Source organism: Ictalurus furcatus, chromosome 4, assembly GCF_023375685.1.
Source record: "Ictalurus furcatus strain D&B chromosome 4, Billie_1.0, whole genome shotgun sequence".
Classification (NCBI taxonomy): Eukaryota; Metazoa; Chordata; class Actinopteri; order Siluriformes; family Ictaluridae; genus Ictalurus; species Ictalurus furcatus.
In genome coordinates, this window is record NC_071258.1 from 5873207 (window position 1) to 5893597 (window position 20391).

Below are 20391 nucleotides of genomic sequence, written 5' to 3' on the forward strand. Positions count from 1 at the left end.
TGTTGCTGTATTTTTGCTGTATTAGTGCTGAAACACGGTGCTCACTGCATAACTTGCATCACTTATTTTAGTAACAGCTGACAGAAATGCATATATTTTTCATACTGTGCATCAGGGTTGTCACATCTTGTGGAACTGGGGTGCTTTTGACTTACTGCCATGGGTTATTTATTTATTTACTTATTTATTTAGAATCCTTTTACTATGGATTTGGGATTGGAGTAATAAATGCATACTTTATGTTGTTACTTTATGTTATAGACGTGAGATGTTGTCATGTGTGGAACGAGTAAACAGATGCAAATGCACGTAGAGAAGTTTATTGAGGTCATGGCAGACAAATCCAAAATGTAAGCAATAATCAGATCCTGAAAATAGGCAATGGTTGGGCAATCAACAAACAGAATATCAGAGGTGAGACAACATCAAAAAACACTAAGCAAAATTCGGTCAAGAACAGAACCAAGAGATAAACAGGCTTGGTACCATCACAAACAAAAGGAATAGCACATATACTTCACAAAGAGTGATTGACATGAAAGTCCTTTTATACCGTGGCTGTGACTGTGCTGTGAATTCGATGCAGGTGTGCGTGATTGAAGTTGAGCGTGAATGTGTCAGTGTATGAGTGTTCTGGGAGTTGAAGTCCACGACGGCCATGTTTGTAGGCAGCGGTTCAGGCTGGAGTTCATGGTGTGAGTACACCCAATAGATGTGGATCTGATTGAGATGTAGTGAATAGTGAACAGGTGAAACTTGTTTCAGTAGTTTCAGTAGAAACAAGGTATTGTAACTATTGTACATGGAAAATAAGAAGAAAGTAAACTACATTTACTGTATACGGTGCCCTCCACTAATATTGGCACCTTTGGGAAATATGAGCAAATAAGGCTGTGAAAAATTGCCTTTATTGTTTAACCTTTTAATATTTTGTTCAAACAAGTCACAAAAATACTCTGCTCTCATGGATATCAAGTAATTGCAAACACAACACAGGTTTATACACTACCCGTCAAAAGTTTGTAGACACTTGACTGAAATGTTTCTCAGGATCTTAAAAATCTTTTGATCTGAAGGTGTATGATTAAAGGTTTGAAATCTGTGTTGTAGACAAAAATATAATTGTGCCAACATTTTACAAAAAATATATTTTTAAATGGATGACTTGGAGCGAATATTCTGAAAAGCAGCCAATAAGTGTCCAAGATAGGTAGCAAAATAGGGTGTCTACTTTGAAGATGCTAAAATACTAAATTATTTTGGATTTTTTTTTCACAACATTATTCCCATAGTTCCATTTGTGTTACTCCAGAGTTTTGTTGACTTTATTATTATTCTAAAATGTGTGTGTGTGGTTAGAATCAGTTAGAACCTGATTCAACTAAGGTCATGATTTTGGCAAACATAGTCATGATTTTGGAGTGTAACACACAGTTTGGACAGGATCTGAGATCCTGAGATTTGGAATTGGACTCAATTATTGACCACTGGGATGCTTTGGTCAGCCAGAACTGGCAACTTTGCTGTGTAGTGCAGTGGAAATGCAAATGTGTAACCCTTTATATTATCAAAAGCTTCTGTAAACTGAATTGAGACACACATATTGTTCATGAATGATTTGATGGATACTAAATTGGTCTTGTGAACGCATCCTTATACAGTACCACTGAAAACCATTATAGAGTGTATTATGCTGAAACTGTAAGGGGAAATGCAAAGCCAATGCAACATAGGTGAAAACTGATTTGTGTTTTAATGCTTCACTGTGGAAAAGCTGTCGTGAAATACTGTGTATGTAGGACTTCATAAATATCCCCAGCCTCCTGAGAGTCATGATTTCTCTTTGTGTTGTCTTTCTTGTTGTACAAGTGTGCGTGTGTGTGTGTGTGTGTCTGAGTTTGTATAAGGTGAGAAAGTGTATCTTTGAGACAGAGTGAGTGTGTGGGTGCAGCGCTGGTTTGTTGTGAGCATGTGGGTGGAGGGGTAATGCACTCTGAAATGCTTTGAGGGCTGCGTGTGTATTGTATGTATGTGTGGATTCTGACTCAACTGAAAGTAGTAGCACTTGATGTTATGTTGCTGGACAGCAAAAACCTTCACTTATTGCCAATTGCTGTACTCTAGCAGTTCTGTGGTCTATACTGGAATCTGTATTCCTCATTACAAGCCTTTACTCCTTGCTTTCTGAAGCTGAGAGTCAGAGCGGTGTGCTGTGCACTCTTCCTTGCTGAACGGAGGCCAGTTATTATCAGCGGAAACACTGCTCCTTCTGTGTTACGGGGCGTGAAAGAGGGAGACGAAAGCAGAGGCATTTGTTTGATGTCTGCCAGGAAAAAAGAAACCCCTGTCCAACATGGCTGCTAACACGCTTCCGCTTCAGCTGGCATGCCATGATGACTAGAGGCTAATGCTAACCGAGCATTAGCATTCTGGTCTACACTGAGCGAGAGGTCTGAGGACAGAACTCACGCATTCTTTCATGTTCTCAATCTATCTTCATTTGCCTCTTTTCTAAACAATATTGCTTACTCATGCTGCTCGGATTTTAGATCAAAGCTTCCTTATTCATTCGCTAATTTAACACACATTTTAATAAGTCCCACTCTCTCGCTCTCTCCCACTCTCGCTCTCTGGCTCACGCTTTCTTTTTCGCTCTTTCTTACTCCCACTTCCCACTTCCTGCTCTCCTCTCAAGGAGTGATGGGCTCAGATAATACAGCCTTCGCAGAAGAAAGAAAGCTAGACAAAAAAAAAAAGAACAGAACAGTCATGTAACCCAGCCAAGCAGACTATTAAGTTGCACATGGCCAGGTTGAATAGTGTAAAGATAGCTTGGATAAATTGGTGCAACAATTTTATAAAGATACCTCTAAATCCCACACAGAGAGAGACACACACGGACACTTGTAAATGACATATGTGTTTGGCATATGTCACATATGTTTTCATGCCACTTGAAAATGAATGTTATGTCAATCCTCACAGTGTTGCAAGGATGCTGGGTGCGAATAAAGTTAGCCTCACATTTTCACAGAAGAGCTGTTCAATTCCGCAGACACAGCATGAGACACGGCTCCTGGATGAGCTTCACCCCTCGGCTTCCTCTGTGCTCATCTTGTACCTGGCAAACACTCACACTTATGTCCCAGAGAGCATGTTAGCTCCGCATGTGTACCCATCCTGAAAGGATTACAATTGAAATCCCCCAATTCACTTCTACTTGACATCCTATTATATATATATATATATATATATATATATATATATATATATATATATATATATACTGCAGTTATTTATCCATTTCTCATGGCTCATATGATTGGGATTAAGTAATCCGTATCACACACCTTGACACCCTTTTCTAGCCATTGCACCCCTAGCCATTGCAGGAAGAGATTGAAGGTTCCAGGATTGAGCATGTAGGAAAGAACTCTGTAATTTCAGAAACTCATTGCCAGTGGTATATATATATATATACTAACCAGACATAACATTAAAATCACCTTCCTAATATTGTGTAGGTTCCCCTTGTGCCGCCAAAACAGCTCTGACCCATTGAGGCATGGACTCCACAAAACCTCTGAAGGTGTGTTGTGGTATCTGGCACCAAGCAGGTTTGGCCTCCATGGATTGGACTTGTTTGTCTAGCAGATCTCCTGGATGCTTGATCAGACTGAGATCTGGGGAATTTGGAGGTCAAGTCAAAAATTTGAATTCTTGTCATGTTCTTCAAACCATTCCTGAACAATTTTTTGTTATGCTGAAAGAGGCCTCCGGCATTAGGGAATACAGTTGCCATGAAGGGATATACTTGGTCTGCAACAATGTTTAGGTAGGTGGTATGTGTCAAAGTAACAGCCACATGAATGCCAGGACACAAGGGTTCCCAGTAGAACATTGCCCAGAGCATCACACTGCCTCCGTTGGCTTGGCTTCTTCCTGTAGAGCATCCTGGTGCCATCTCTTTCCCAAGAAAGTGATGCACATGCACACGACCATCCACATGATGTAAAAGAAAACATGATTCATCAGACCAAGCCACCTCCTTCCATTGCTCCCTGGTCCAGCTCTGATGCTCACAGCCATCACAGTTTGGCCCTTGTCAAAGTCGCTCGGATTCTCACGCTTGCCCATTTTTTTAGTAGATTTGCACCTTAGTTGTCTAATTTTCAGAAAGTGAAGGCATAATACAAGCGTGGGTACTCGGTGTGATATTTATTTAGGGCAATCCATGCATCATTTTCAAAGTCTATGGGTCAAAGTACAGTCAGGCAGCAACAAACTAGGAAAATCCATAATCTCATAAAAAAGGGAAATGCTAAGTCAAAACTATGAAACAAAGGGAAACAGGACTCAGGCTTCATGCATGATAAGACTGCAACAAAATGTAGAAACAGCTGGGTATAAATAGAAAAATGAAAGAATTGAAAGCTAACAGCAAACAGGTGAACACAATTAATAACAGACCAATCACAGGGCAGGGGTAGAGACAGGACCAAAACCAAAACAAAGGCAAAACAAACAAAGTACTTGGAGAATGATCGGCAAGCAAAACTGCACAGAGAGGGGGACTTTGTGATGATTTGGTTCTATTTTTCAAAGTAAAAACAGATTTAGTAATTATTTGAACTACTGTGAAACTAATCAGGATAAACCAGTTACTGATGAATGAATGAAAGCAGTAAATGTCACGCAGTGCCAGTCAGGGTCAAGCTAAAAACCTTGTTAGAGATGACTTAGTATGAGTTAGGACAACAACAAAAAAAATTTAATAGTCAAGATTTTTTTATTGGTGCTCATTTAAGTGCCTGGTGAATAGGTAAGTTTTCTGTTATTTCTTTAGAGACAGCCAGTGAGTCATCTGTTTGGACAGCCAGGGGAAATTCACTCTACCACTTTGGTACAAGTACAGAGAAGAGTCTTGATGCATGTTTTTTTTCTCTTGTATTTTAAAGAAAATTCGTGCTAGAGGCCTACATGTACACTGCATCCCACACCAGAAATGTAATACTATAGATCTTACTATATTTATAAAGTAAGATAGTTTAAATTGTTCCTACCACCCTCCTGGGGTACAGTCCATCCATCCATCCATCCATCCATCTTCTATCCTTTTCAGGGTCACGGGGAAACCTGGAGCCTATCCCAGGGAGCATCGGGCACAAGGCGGGGTACACCCTGGACAGGGTTGGGATACAATCATTAAACATATAGGAATGTACCTAAACTCCTCCAAAAACTATTTCCTTGTGATTGATAATGCCAATCACATATCCTTTCTTGCCTCAGACCAACTGTAGATGGCATATTTATTTCATATTTCTTTCCACACCTTAAATTTGGAAGCTGTTGAGCTGTCTTCAGAGGACAGATACTTTCACTATTTTCAGTGGTGAGATTTGTCTGTGTGCTTACCCATTTCTTTATCCAGGAAGCTGGACTTGACTTTCATGTCCTGGTCTTTTAGTTCTGCATTATGATGTGTCCTCAGTTTGTTGAAATTTCTGTTTAGCATTTAGAAGAGGTGGACATCAAATATACTTTAGGTAAGGTGGCCTCACTTCTTGCTTCAATGTGTATATTCATCTCCTGGCTGAAAAAAAAAAAAATGAATTTACCATTCTTCGGTTTCCTTGGAGACTTCCCAGGCTCACTATGAAACTCCAGCATGCCTCTAATAGGAAGATTTCTCCAGCTGTCATTTGTGACGCCTCGTGTTCTCCAAGTGTATTCCATATTAGCTCAAATGTGCATACCAATGTGTATACCAGTTTTCTTCACAAATTTGCTACCAATCCCTGTAGTTCACTCTGCCATTTTCAGCAAATTACATTTTGTGAAATTAATATTAGAATGTTTATATAGCTGGATCTAAATGAACACTGTAGATGTTGAAGTAACAAAGTAAATAATAAGTCAACATTGATGGTGTTAATTCAACATTGGGGTAATTTGCTGTGTAGTTCTCATATTCCATAGACTTGTTTTTCTGAGTTCAGTGTCAATGATCCTTGCTTATACAAAGAGTAGGTCAAAGTTGAGAGCCTTTACCATGTATTTGGAAATGGTGCACCACTTGGGAGCCTGAATTATCTATACAGTTTAATCCATATTATCTATATCTATATATAGATAGTAGATTACTTATATATAACTATATGCAGTCATGTGAAAAAATAAGTATACCACATAGAAATTAATGCCTTTTTTTTTACCATATTTGGATGAGCAAACATTTGAGCATCTTTGAAAGAGTGCCTATTAATAAAGTTGATGTACTTGAACAAAACCACAATGACAATAGGAATTTTTGACCACTCTGTTGCTATATACAATATTGCATGCAATATTCTTTCAGTTGCAAGATGTTTGAGGGTTTTCTTGCATGTCCTGACCGTTTCAAATCCCCCCACAACATTTCAATGGGATTCAAATTTAGGCTTTGACTAGGCCATTCCTTAACCCTCCATGTCTTCTTTTTCTTTTTGAGCCACTCCTTGGGGTTTATGATCATTATGCTGTTGAAAGTTCCACTTTTGGTTCAACTTCAACTTTCAGATACATGGCCTCTCAGTTATCTTCAAGCACTCTTTGATATGATGCAGAATTCATAGTTGAATCAATGAATGCAAGCTGTCCAGTCCGTGAGGCAGCAAAGCAACCCCAAACCATAACATTTCCACCACCGTGCTTCACAGTTGGTATGAGGTGCTTCTCCTCAAAAGCTGTCTTTGGTCTGCACCGAACATGTCTGCTGTTACTGTGGCCAAGCCGCTCTATCTTTGATTCGTCTGTCCAGAGTACATTATTCCAAAGGCCTGGTCTTTGCCTATATGCTCATTGGCAAACTGTAGTCTTTCAAATGTTTTTTCCTGGCACGCCTCCCATGCATGTCAAATTTGTGCAATCTCTTTCTGACTGTAGAAGCATGCACTTTGACACCAACAGTTGCAAACTTGCTAGCAGATCCTGTGATGAAATTTTTGGAGACTTCTTTTTGCATCAGACAGTCTGCTCTTTGGCTGAATTTGCTAGGACGGCCAGTCCTGGACAAATTGGCAGTCATTTGAAATCGGTGCCATTTGTAAATTATTTTCCTTACAGTGGAATGGTGCATTTCAAATAATTTGGAGATCTTTTTAAATTCCTTGCCAGACTAATAGGTATCCACAACCTTTTTTTCTGAAGGCCTTACAGAACTCTTTAGATCTTGGCATGATAACACCACACACCTCAGTAACAAAGGGAACACCAGACACTAGATATGAGAGGGGTATAAATAAGACAGGTTCCATCTGCACTCCCTAAGCAGGTTCTAATCACTGGCACCCAATCGTGAAAACCTGGATTTGAAGGTGTGGTAAATATAGGGCTATACTTACTTTTTCCATGTGACTGATTTGTTTTTTGTTCATTTAAATTGTGAAAATAACTAGAAAATGTAAATTTTATGTCATTTGATCGAGTGTATCACCTTTTATTAATAGTCACTGTCTAAAACAGGATCAAATGTTTGCTTGTCCAATTATGTCCATGTCATATCATGGCAAACCAGCTACTCCATTTCCCATAATGCACCACAAACTGCAAACATGGCCGATGATTACAACTCCCAATGGAACACACAGACACGTCACTTTCTCCTGAGGACTAATCACACGCATCTGTTCTCAATCACACTACACTACTTAACAGACTCTCACACACACAACCACTGCGAAGTATTATGTGAGTGTTTTCTGTGTACCAAGCCTGTGGTCATAGTTTCATGGCTCATAGTTTTGATCCTGCTCTTGGCCTTGTTCTTTGATTCCAGTTTAGCCTTGTTTATGCTTATTTGCAGATCGCCTGACCTTTTGCCTGTTTTTGACCACGTTATGGATGATTTGGATGTGTGTGCCTCTTCTCCCTTGTCTAATAAAGCTCTTATCTGTGCTTGCATCGGTCCTAACCTCCATAACGTGACAGTATTATTTATTCACATGAATGTGTGTGTGTGTGTGTATGTATGTGTATGTGTGTATATATATATATATAATATAATATAATATAATATAATATAATAAGCAGTCAGCCTAGCATGCATGTCTTTGGACTGGGGGAGGAAACCGGAGTACGCAGATCAGGAGTACACACAAGGCCATGGCGAGAATCGAACCCTGGCGGTATGAGGCAAATGTGCTACCCAGTAAGCCACTGTGCATCCTTATTTTAAAGATAATTTAGTAAAATCCAAATAACCTTTACAGATCTTTATTGGCAAGGGTTTAAACAATGCTTTTCATGCTTGTTCAATGAACCACAAACAATTATTGCACATGTACCTGTGGAACAGTCCTTAAGACACTAACAGTTTACAGGCAGTAGGAAATTAAGGTCACAGTTACAATAACTTAGGACACTAAAGAGGCCTTTCTACTGACTCTGAAAACACCAGAAGAAAAATGCCTAGTGTGCCTGCTCACCTGCGTGAACATGCCATAGGCCTGCTGCAGGGAGGCATGAGGACTGCAGATGTGGCCAGAGCAATAAGCTGCAAGTAATCATTGGATTCATAAAAAGGTCCATAGATCCCATCTAGGGCATGATCGCTTATTTGTTAGTACATTTGTCTTGCACCTCCAGAGTTGGGGGTTCGAATCCCACCTGCGCCCTGTGTGCACAAAGTTCTCCCCTTGCTTCAGGGATTTCCTCCATGGACTGGGTGAGGAAACCAGAGTACAAAGACATGCATTCTGGCTGATTGACATTTCCAAATTCTCTGTAGTGTATGAATGTGTGTGTGATTGTGCCCTGCGATGGGTTGGCACCCCATCCAGGGTGTCCCCACCTTGTGTCACAAGTTCAGTGGGATGGGCTCCAGGCTCCCCGCGACCCTGTGTAAGATACGCTGTACAGAAAATGGATGGATGGATGGATCCCATCTATATGGGTTATTAAAGGTTCTTGTTTGAAGTTGTTAGTCATAAGTAAACAAGATAATCTTAAACAACAGGCTATGGAAAAAAGGTTTGTAGTTGGTCATTTGCACTCAGACAAATGGCCACTTTCTGTGAAAGTCTTGGTCATATTTATGGAGGAAATATACCAGACTTTCCAGAGAAGTTAGAGCTCTGGCTTGCGAGACTAGTTGCTACCTACTCATATGATCATCCTGATCAAATTTATAGGAATGAGCGCGAGAGTGATTCTGTTGGATTATATACAAATGAAATTCTTAGAAAAATTAGAACTCCTTGCCCCTTAGCTATTCATCTTCTACTATTCCTAACAGTTGGATTTTGGCTCATAAAACTAAGTTTGCAGTCATGAATTAATGTCTGTAGGCAAATAAGAAGAGTTTCAATTAGCTATTCTCTATAAAAGTGATTCTTTATTTTGAACTGACAATTCAACACAAATTTGGCACATTTGGCCTTTTACTGTTTATACATTATTTTTTTATCCGTCAATACAGTGTACCGCTATACAATATAATAACTGTACTATGTATCACTGATTATCATTTCTGCAACTTCTTTTGAATGTGCATATAAATGAAACAGTCTGTGTACAGGCATGTGAGTTGTTCATAAGCGTGTCTCTTGCAGAAGCTTACCCGGCCAAAGGTCTGCTCTATTAAAGACAGCAACGAGGAGGATCATGGCGTAATTACTAGCACTAACACCATTTACTCTTTTGCTGCACTGGACAGATTATCGTTACTGTTGTTGCCTGCTCTGATGCCTCAGCATCATTACTGTCATCTCATGCACTTTACAGTCACACTACTGGGGAGCTCAATGTGAGCTGAAAAGGGCCAGATAGAGCAGGCTTGGTTGTTTAATATAATTGGGATGATGCACAGCCCCTGGAAGCCATAGTAGCTATGACTGCAAGTGGAGTGTTGATGGATCTGTCAAGTGCATCTGCAAAGAGTGTGCATAGGAGGACCACAGCTCTCCTGTCACACTCTCATACTCTGCTTGTGCCCTGTTTTACCTAAAATGAGGAGGAATGAGAGCTTGCATGATTGAGAAGTAGTGCTTTAGGACAAAAATGCAATCTGGCAATTCCTGGTTTTTATGCAAATGTGAACAAATTTGGTCCATGTAACAAAAAAGAGAGACTATTTGGGTGTTAGATGTGTGTGTGAAAGACAAAAATTAGATGTAGGTGTGGATGTGTGCGAAAGGGAGCTGAGAAATTCCGGTATAAAATGATTGTTATTCACAGAAGGTGCTCTGTGAATATTCATAGAGGCGTAAATATGCAAATGTGAACTGCAGGAGGAGTAGACTTTTCAGAGCACTGTATATATTTTAGAGATTCTCATCCAGAAATAACAAACATGCAGCCCCTCTGTACACCCAAATCACCCTCTGTGCCACAAACTAGCTTTATTATGGTAATTGAGCCGGATTATAATATTCGTAGGCAGAGCAATTACGGTACAAAAGTGTATAATCAATGTGTAACCAACTAAGAGACGTACGAAGGGCATTCGGCTTCATTTTTTAAAGGATACCAGTTAATTACTAGTTAAAAAACACATAATCGTAGTGGACAATAATGACTGGACATTTTTTCCTTTCTAAAAAGTGTTAATAACATCCATGTGGTCACAGCGAGATGGCTTTTTGAGTGATTGTTTCCAGTATGCTGGCTTGTGTTCAGGTGATAGAAGACACTCGTATTGACTGGTATAAACACAGATCTCTATGGTAAACCAGCTGCAATGTGCCATGCAGGCTCTCTTCCTCTCACCTCTGATCAGTCTGGTAATGCATGCAGGTGCTGCCTGCCTCTGGCTAATGCACAGTAAAGAATAATTGCCAGACAAGCACCTATTCGACCCGTCCTTTCTATTAAAACCTGAACAACCTGCAATTATTCAGCACTCAAGCGGTCAAAACTATATTCTGCCCTGCCCCCCTTCCACTTGTCCGCCATTAAATGATACTTATCAGATGTCGATATGCGCCATGTTTCTGGTTAGCTTGTGAGAGTTGTGGCTTTTTTTTATTAGTAAGTAGATGTATAAATGGTGCCACTTTGGCACCCATCCTGGTTGAAATGCCATATTTGGGTCATGGGTGAAGTGCTCTCTGTGCTTTGTTTGGACACTTTTGCTTGACTTCAGCATGCTAGCACAGGGGAGTGACTGAAACTCACACCTTATGCCTGGGTGTAATCTTTGGGGCTTCTGATTTAGTACTTGGCTATGCAGAGGAAGTGCAGAACATGCCATGTGCAAATACCACATCTCAGCTTCCTCTGTTCATACCGCCTCAATCAGGGCTATGCAGAAATGCAAATAGGCAAACTAGATATCATAATACAGCAGTTTTTAGAGCTCAGATTGAGATTACAAGCTAATCAGCTCAAGGAAATGTTTCCTACTGTACTACACAATGTAGTACAAATACAAATGCATGCACACACACAAGCAGTAATATTCTTTCCTGATCTTAAAGGTTTCCAAGAAGAGCAATTAGGCCATGTTTACTACTGAGGTGATTAAAATAGCTTTTCATAACAGACAGAACTCCACTGGTGTTAACAGGCTTATAGCTGCCTGGCAGAATAATAAAAATAGGACAAATTCTATTCTAGTTCTTATTTAGGTTGCTATTTAGAGTGTAGAGTATGTGCTGAATTAGTTTACAGTCTCTGGATCACATTCTAGGTACATAAAAGTGAAAGTGCAACACTCAATGAGTGAAGCTCTACTATGAAGTATATATGGTTTTCCATTTGTCTTGGTCTAATCACGTTTTGTCTGGGGTTTTTATATATTTCATTATTACACGTAGAGTAGTATCACCCAGAATTTTCGAGAGATGGACAATGACTAGGAAACAACGTAAGGAATGAAACTTAGCATGTGGTAACATTTTACCAGAAACACTGTAATTAAAATGAAGGCAGCTTTGAGATTCTACTCGAAGCTGTTGATCTCCTCAGACTCTGACATTAGTCGTTTCTAGTGTACATGTCGCCGTAATGGATATACACTACATAGCCAAAAGTATGTTGACACCTGAACAATCACACCCATATGGGAAGGCTTTCCAATAGATTTTAGAGCATGGCCTGGGTGAAGTCAGCATTTCAGTTCATCCCAAAGGTGTTCAGTGGAGATGAGGTCAGGGCTTTGTGCAGGTCACTCGAGTTCTTCCACACCAACCTCGACAATCCTGTCTTCGTGGACCTCACTTTGTGCACAGGGGCATCATCATGCTGGAACATGTTTGGGCCCCTAAGTTCCAGTGAAGGGAAATCTTATGCTACAGTATACAAAGACATTGTAGACAATTGTGTGCTTCCAAAAGTTTGGGGAAGAACCACATATGGGTGTGATGGTGAGGTGACCGAAGAAGCCTATATTAAGGGTTATAGATTTTGGCCTTTTGGCCAATATGCTATAAATCTATAACCCTTAATATAGGCTTCTTCGGTTTGTCCCTCTGGTGAAACCCTAGATTCAATGTACAACCCTAAAATAGGTTGTTTCCTTGTCAGAGTTTGAAGTAGAGCACATTTAGAAAGTTAAGCAATCTTAATTGTTGAAAGTTTCTACGAGGAGATATTTAATTTTGGAGCGAGCCTCCAGTGTCAACATTTTTTAACAGTTAAGTGCCATAACTATAAGTGGATAAAAAGTATGATGTGTTATTATTTATTTATTTATTTATTTATTTATTTATTTATTTATTTATTTAAATGCTAACATTGGTAAATTCCTGTAGTGTAGGAGAAATAAAACATTTCGTGACATGCTGTTACAGGAAAATAATCACCTTCAGGATGGAATGGCCCTTTTTGATCACATCACACATTACTGATTATTTTCCTTTAACAGCACACTCTATTGTGGTTTTTTTTTTTTTTTCCTTACTAAGCTTGCTGTCTTATACTCCTGCAGTAACTACATTTAACTTTGGAAGAAGCCTGCCATTTTATTAACCACACTTGTTTAAAAGGTGGCAATCCAACTGTCAAGTCAAAACCCAGTAATTTCCATAACTCTGAAAAGCTGTGAATATATTATCAACGTCTGTCAATTCACTTGCAGTGATTGAAGGAAGTGATTCTATCACATTTCACCAATGGCCCAATCTAACAGTATTTCTCTGAGGTGTCTTACATTACTTTAAAAAAACAAGCTTTCTTAAACCCCTAGCTGAGCTCAAACCATTCAGCATAGATGTGGTGTCTGAAACTACTTTCTAGTTTGTTAAAAATAGGACATATGTAGTTTTGTCCGAATTACAACTTGCTTTTAACCTCTTAAACTCCCAAGTGATGGTCCTCATTCTCATAACTACACACCTTTCCTATTATTTTCACTGTAGTTTCTGAATAATTCATAACAGTCACTGCATAATATGCATTAAAATGAATATCTGAATAATAAGCTTGGTTCCAAAGGATTTTAAAGAATCCATGGCTTAATGTGTCAGGTTAAATAAATATAATATACTGGTTTCTTAAAAAAATAAACTGAATTATTTGATCCAGAATATCCACAAGTATCCATAAGCAGACCTTGTTATTCAAAACATAGCCATGATGCCACTCCATTAACATTTCACGTGGAAAAGCGTACAACGCCCTAGTTTCACATGTGCATGTCTTCCATTCTATAGTCCATCCTCAAGAGCCCATGTCTACAATACAGCCTGGATGTGGTTGATGTTTATGTATATGGCTATATTAAGTATTTATATAGTTGGTGATGCTTTGTACACGCTAAGGCTTTTTGGTTTCAAACATCCTTAGAGTCACCTGTACCTGCACATCTTTGAAACATTAATGCATGCAGCCATTATAGATGGGAGTGATTGCTTCTATAGTGAAAGAGTACAGAGGTAAATGTACTAAAAGTGACCCCTTGCTTTTCTGTTACATGTCATAATTCAATTATGTCCCTCTCTCCAGCTCAGATACATCATTTTATGTTTAGTTTCTTATATGTAAGGAATCAGTGGGGGTTAGCACATTTGCTTCGCACCTCCAGGGGTAGAGTTTCAAATCCTGGCTCCACCCTGTGTGTGTAGAGTTTTCCCGTGCTTCGGGGGTTTCCTCAGGGTACTCCGGTTTCCTCCCCCAGTCCAAAGACATGCATTGTAGTTTTCCCATTTCCAACTTGCTTCCAAATGGACATTTCAAATTGCGTGTGATTGTGCCTTGCAATGGGTTGGCACCCCATCCAGGGTGTCCCACGTCTTGTGCCACGAGTTCCCTGGGATAGGCTCCAGGCCCCCCAACGACCCTGTATAGGATAAGCGGTATGGAAAATGGATATATGGATGGATGTAAGGAATCACACAAGCAAGTGTAAATATCTTGAATACAGTCAAATTGATCTAGTATTTCCTATTATAAGATTACAATAAACCAAATATAAAGTATTTAAACCTATTTCTAGACATTTTCAAACTTGAAATAGTTTTATTGTCTAGAAAAGGGTCTTATCTTTGGCTTATGGAAATCTTGTACTAGGAAATAATAGATAAATTTGACTATATTCACGATAAATTTACCTGATAAGTTGTCATTTTTTGCTGTGAGCCAATGATTACACTTAAAATAAATCATTTTAAATAAATTCATTAATAAATAACTCCATGCTTTTAACGGTTTATACTTACAGCTTTAACATATCCATGATTGAACATTTTTGCTTGTTAAATGACAACATATTCTTAATCTATTTATTACTAGCTTTAGTTTATGTATTGTGTCCAGCATGCTAGTCCCTGGGAATGAGTTGTCACTATAGAAATGATAACATTAATATAATCCTGTAACTTGAATTACAATCCGTACAGCTGTCAGAGCTTCTATTAATCAGACTTGAGAATTCAACAGCATTGTGTTATAATCAGTTTTACGACAAAGCAATCCTTTGTACTAAAAATGAACATAGCAGGTGAGTACACATGATGCATAGTTTAGTTTAGTATCTTATCCGGACATACTGTGTTTGAGTCACCAATGCACACTGGGATGGAAGATGGCAGGTGCGGAAACCTGGCAGAGGAAATGGAGAAGTGTTATGCCACTCTTGCTGGAAGAGGAGGAGCGCTGAGTTCCTCTTGTGTATTGATATGTAAGGCACATCCTTTTGCTCCATCACATTCCAGACAACGTTCAACAAATATGTGCTTATATAAGGCTGATGCAATGCTCTTCGGAGTAGAACGAGAGGGAAAAGAGAACGCTATAAAGATAGACCTTTCCTTAGTTAGTTTTGTGGATAATGGCTGTTTCTCAGAGGTGGCCATGACTTTGTGCGTAATGGAGAGTGGGGGCTTAAGCTCGCCTGGATGCACCACCATCTCCTTTCACTCAAACACTCACGTTCCACCTCCTATTCCTTTCCCTGCCATTTCAACATTTCTACACACAAAGCCCAAAGCTCGACGTTTCCCCCTGCTGACTGAGATGTGTAAAATAGCTCACTCGTTTCCTCCTCCTCTGCAGATGGCATGTCCCTTTCATCTCTCCATGCATGGCTTCCTGATATTGGTTCAAGCCGTGTACTGGCGGTGAAAATAATTACATTTATGTGCTTTTATGCAAAAGTTATTAATGTGGAAGTATATCCACAAACAATAAAGGGCCACAAATCAGATATTCATTAGCATTGGCGGCGAGTGTTAGCGCAAAATAATTACTCGTATTCACACAGCTGGTGCAACGGTCTCACTGTATCATACATACATTTGAGGGAAACAGGAGTGGGTGTCATATATTCTGACTATGACGTGGTGGAGGGCAATTAAGTTTAGCATGCTGGCAGCTCTGGATCAATCTCCCTATAACACACACACACACACACACACACTCCTCTCTTTTACTCTCTCTGCTCTGCAGTTCCTGCATGCATAAATTACAGTAGGGAGTGGCAGTGTGTTTTTTTGTAACACTAGAATGCATTAAGTGATTCCAAGCATGACATACATTACTTATTCTTATCCTGTGTATCAACACTGGGGAGTGAATGCATTATCTTTAAATCCCGCACTCATCTGATTTTGCTCGTGGTAGTTTGTAATTGTGTAATCCAATGGTCCAAGTATCTGTGAGACTGAATAATTAGACTGCTTATGTATGCTTTATAATAGCTGCAAATTAGAAAGTAATTAAAAAAGACATTTTAGCAGTTTTATATGGCAAAAAAAAAAACATTTAAATGAATGCATTGTGATCATAAATTTAATTATATTTAGCATTTTAAATGGAGCATCCCATATGCAAATGTCATTGTGTCATTCTTTAATTGTGTGTGTGTGTGTGTGTGTGTGAGGGAAGAGCACAAAGTTAAGTTGATTTTGATATTGTGATAGACTTTGAGTCTATAGATGATCTACTGAGCATCAACAACCATAAACCATTGACAAATTGCTTCGAATTAGTTAATACACTGGTTGATGGTCATTTCATATGTTGTTGGCAGTCAGTAGATGTATTTTTGACCGTCTGTTGAGTGTCTACATTGTACTATCTGAATAAAATAGTGTTTTGGCTCAGAATTTGGGTCTCTACTCTTCCCTCGGGTGTATGTATGTGTGTGAGAGAGGCAACAAGAGAAATCTAGAGTGTGTACACCACATGCATGCTAAAACCTCTTTCTCTGTGTTGGACCTCTTCTGATTTTGCAGGAGTGCAGCCATGGAGCGAGTGCTCTTGTGCCTGTCTCTGTTGGTGCTGCCCATTGCAACTATGCTGTGCCCAAAGCGTTGCACCTGTCAGAATCTCCTACCTTCCTACACGGTCCTGTGTGCCAAGACTGGCCTGCTCTTTGTGCCACCCAACATCGACCGGCAGACAGCCGAGCTTCGGCTCATGGACAACTTCATCACCACACTCCGGCACCGCGACTTCGCCAATATGAGTAGCCTCATCCATCTGACTCTGTCTCGCAACACCATCAGCCTCATCCTGCCCTATGCCTTTGCCGACCTGCAGGAGCTCCACGCGCTGCACCTTGATGCCAACCGGCTCACCGCGCTGGACGACACACATCTGCAAGGTCTGGTCAACCTGCGCCACCTAATCCTTGCCAATAACCAGCTGCAACATATTTCCCACGGAGCCTTCCAAGACTTCCTAGAGACTCTCGAGGATCTGGATCTGTCCTATAACAATCTGATAAACGTCCCATGGGACACCATAGCTCTCCTTGTTAGCGTCAATACACTTAGCTTGGATCACAACCTCATCGAGTTTGTGCCTGAGGGCATTTTTTCCAACCTGCACAAGCTAGCAAGGCTGGATATGACCTCCAACAAGCTGAAGAAGATTCCCCCGGACCCGCTGTTTCTGCGCATACCAGTTTATGCAAAAACAAAGGGCTCACCACTAACTGCACTGGTGCTAAGCTTTGGTGGAAACCCACTGCACTGCAACTGTGAGTTGGTGTGGCTGAGGCGACTGACACGGGAGGACGACCTTGAGACATGCGCCTCTCCCAAAGAACTAGCTGGGAAGTACTTTTGGACCATCCGTGAGGAGGAGTTTGTGTGCGAGCCACCCATGATCACACGCCACACTTCTAAGATGTTTGTAATGGAAGGTCAAGAGGTGAGCTTGAGGTGCAGGTCTGTGGGAGATCCTGAACCTACAACACACTGGGTGAGTCCAGATGGCAAGCTGATTGCAAACACCTCTAGAACAACTGCCTATGAGAACGGCTCTCTGGACATCCTTACAGCCACTGTGAAAGATTCGGGTGTGTTTACCTGTATAGCGTCCAATGCGGCTGGAGAGGCCACGGCCCCTGTAGAACTTGTGGTGAACCCCTCACCACATTACGACCCTAAACTCGAACCAGAACCAGGACCCTCAGATATGCCCACCTCCATCAAGTCAAACAGCAGTGGGGGGCAGACACGAGTGGAACAACGGGTTAGTGTGACCGAGATAACAGCCACATCAGTAACCATCCGCTGGCCTTCACAAAGCCATATCCCTGGGGTTCGCATGTACCAGATCCAATACAACAGCTCCACGGACGAGATCCTCATTTACAGGTGAGTGTGACTTGCTTTTCTGATTTATGATTTATAACAGATGGTAATATTTTTTGGAATAGGATCTCTACAGGGGATCACTGTGCGACATTTACTGCATCTGTCAGAGTTCACAGAATCCACAGATCTTCACTGTCTTACTCATGATCAGCTAAAGCTTAGGTTTCAGTTAAGTGTCATACTGAGAAATAGAATATTCCTATGGCTTGTTTGTTATATTTTTGAAGCAAATGTCAGATGAAAGATGTACTTTTCTTTGCAGTTTATCTACTTGTCGTGTGTATGGGGAAAGAAGTAGAACAAGAGGAAGAATTGTTATTATTGTGCTTTAAACTTATTGCAAATTGCATAAATTTCGCCGTAATGAAACAGTTAAAATTATTTCATTTTTGAATAAATAAAAATAAATTATGTATTTTTACTTATTAAATCAGCATGGCTTGTATTTTTGCCAGTTTATTAGCCAGTAAACAATTTCACTAGCCAAAATATTGTCATTACAAATGTATTGTTAATTAATTTATTAATTTATATCTCATGCATGATGTTGGAATAAAATTTCTGAGCTTTAACATTAGCAGGGTCAATATACGTATCTAAATGACTTGCAACTTTTCTGCCACTTTTGATTGAAGCTTCTGGGGTTACACTCTTAGAAGAAAATAGAAATCGGAGGGGTGTGTGTGTGTGTGTGTGTGTGTGTGTGTGCATAAACCACTCAAAGGCACATTTCTACACATGGAAAATGATTTATCAAGTTACCCTTCGAGAGAATCCCTGCATTCTTATTGGCATACAACCATACTAAACAGCATCCGAGATTAGAATTAGTGTGTCTCAAAATGTAGTATGTTAAAACGAGTATCCCAAAAGGTACCCGGATGGTCTACTATGTCAGGTAAATTTTTGAATTGTGGATCTGTGGACACTTTTTCAGTTAATATTGCCCACAATTCCTTGCATTATGGAGGAGGAGTTTTGTGAATGTTGGCCGAATTCAAGGATGCCTTTTAGAGAGTTGTAAATGAAATGGGGAAAAAGAAATCAAAGGAATGATAAATTAAAGTATATAGTATCAATTATATAAGGAATAATGAATGAAGAAAAGCTGAAATGCAGCACGGAGTTTGTTTACGGTAACGGTGTTCTCCTTTCTACTCACAAAAAGAGTTCATACTTTTAGTACATAATAAATTTAATGGTTACTGGGTTGATAAACAGATAATGTATGCTACAAACACTGTATACAGCAGGACATGCATTAAGCCAATAAATGTGGTCTAATGGTTCACCATATTGGTAAATTTTCATTTGGATGGTGCATTTAGCTTTTTATTCCTTTCCAGTATACCATCATAGCTCATCAAACTGTTATGACCTATCTTCAGAAATAGCTTAAAGTTTATATTCTTCTATTCGATTAATAAATTGATTCTCCATTTAGCCTGCGGGGAAATAGGCCTATTGTTGGCTTTCTGCTGCATTTTTTCCCCCTATTTAGTTTAGACAGAACCATCAGAATCAATGCAAATGACCTTAAATGAAGGCAGACTGCATGGCGACACAACAATATGATGAAAGAGTATTTGCAAATGAGTGATCCAGCAGATATGTTTCTATATAAGAATGAAAGGATCGTTTCCAGTGGAACTATGAGATCTGGTTTTGTATGAGGACAATCATGAAGCATGATGAGTCTCGTCATTTGCATACAGATGAAAGGAAGAACACATTAAAAGCAACTATGGTCTGATAAAGATTGCACAAGGGAAAAAAAATGACCTCAAAACCAAGGCAAAACCACAGTGTTTTTCCAGTCTTTCTTCTTTAAAGCCAAACTTTCCCCATCACTCTTTTGCACAGCTCATTATTCTTAAACCACACACGGAGGAAGGAAATAAAAACACAAGCTGTAAATTAACTGTTTATCCTCACCAGTTACAACCAGCCATGATTTACACTGGCTTCAATAACTTGTGTGCTTTGCTTTCTCAGTTACTGAGGGGGAAAAAAACAACAGTTTAATCTGTCTTTCATAGCATTGAGGTCTATTTCCAGATGTTTTTAATTCAAAATTTATTTGCTGTGTAAAGCGTCAACAATAATTTTCCTTTTTTTTTTTTTTTTTTTTTTTTCATTCAGTGATTCCTCACTGAAAGCATCTGTAAGGGAATAATTAATTTCTGCCATGTCTCCATGGACAGATTAAGAACATAAAAAAGATGCACACCAAAAGTGATTTGTTGTTACTTATGCAAAAAAGAAAGGGAGTCATTTGTTTTTTGATGATAGCAAAATAAAAGTGTTGTTCAGAATCAATTAAATGATGAATATGTTAATACCGGGCTCCATCCTGATAGATGCT

At 39.6% G+C, this 20391-nt stretch overlaps 1 protein-coding gene across 5 annotated transcripts in view; it reads left to right on the forward strand.

Moving 5' to 3' along the window:
* Positions 1-20391, forward strand: part of si:cabz01090165.1 (uncharacterized protein LOC100333421 homolog) — a 181925-nt gene that overhangs the window by 144255 nt on the left and 17279 nt on the right. For all 5 annotated transcript variants that reach the window (XR_008385684.1, XR_008385685.1, XM_053622634.1 and 2 more), the window contains one exon: positions 16656-18026. Coding sequence is in view for 3 of the 5 variants with exons in the window: in XM_053622634.1 (XP_053478609.1) it covers positions 16666-18026 (1361 nt within the window). In the remaining 2 variants the exon portion in view is untranslated. The remainder of the gene's footprint in view (positions 1-16655; positions 18027-20391) is intronic.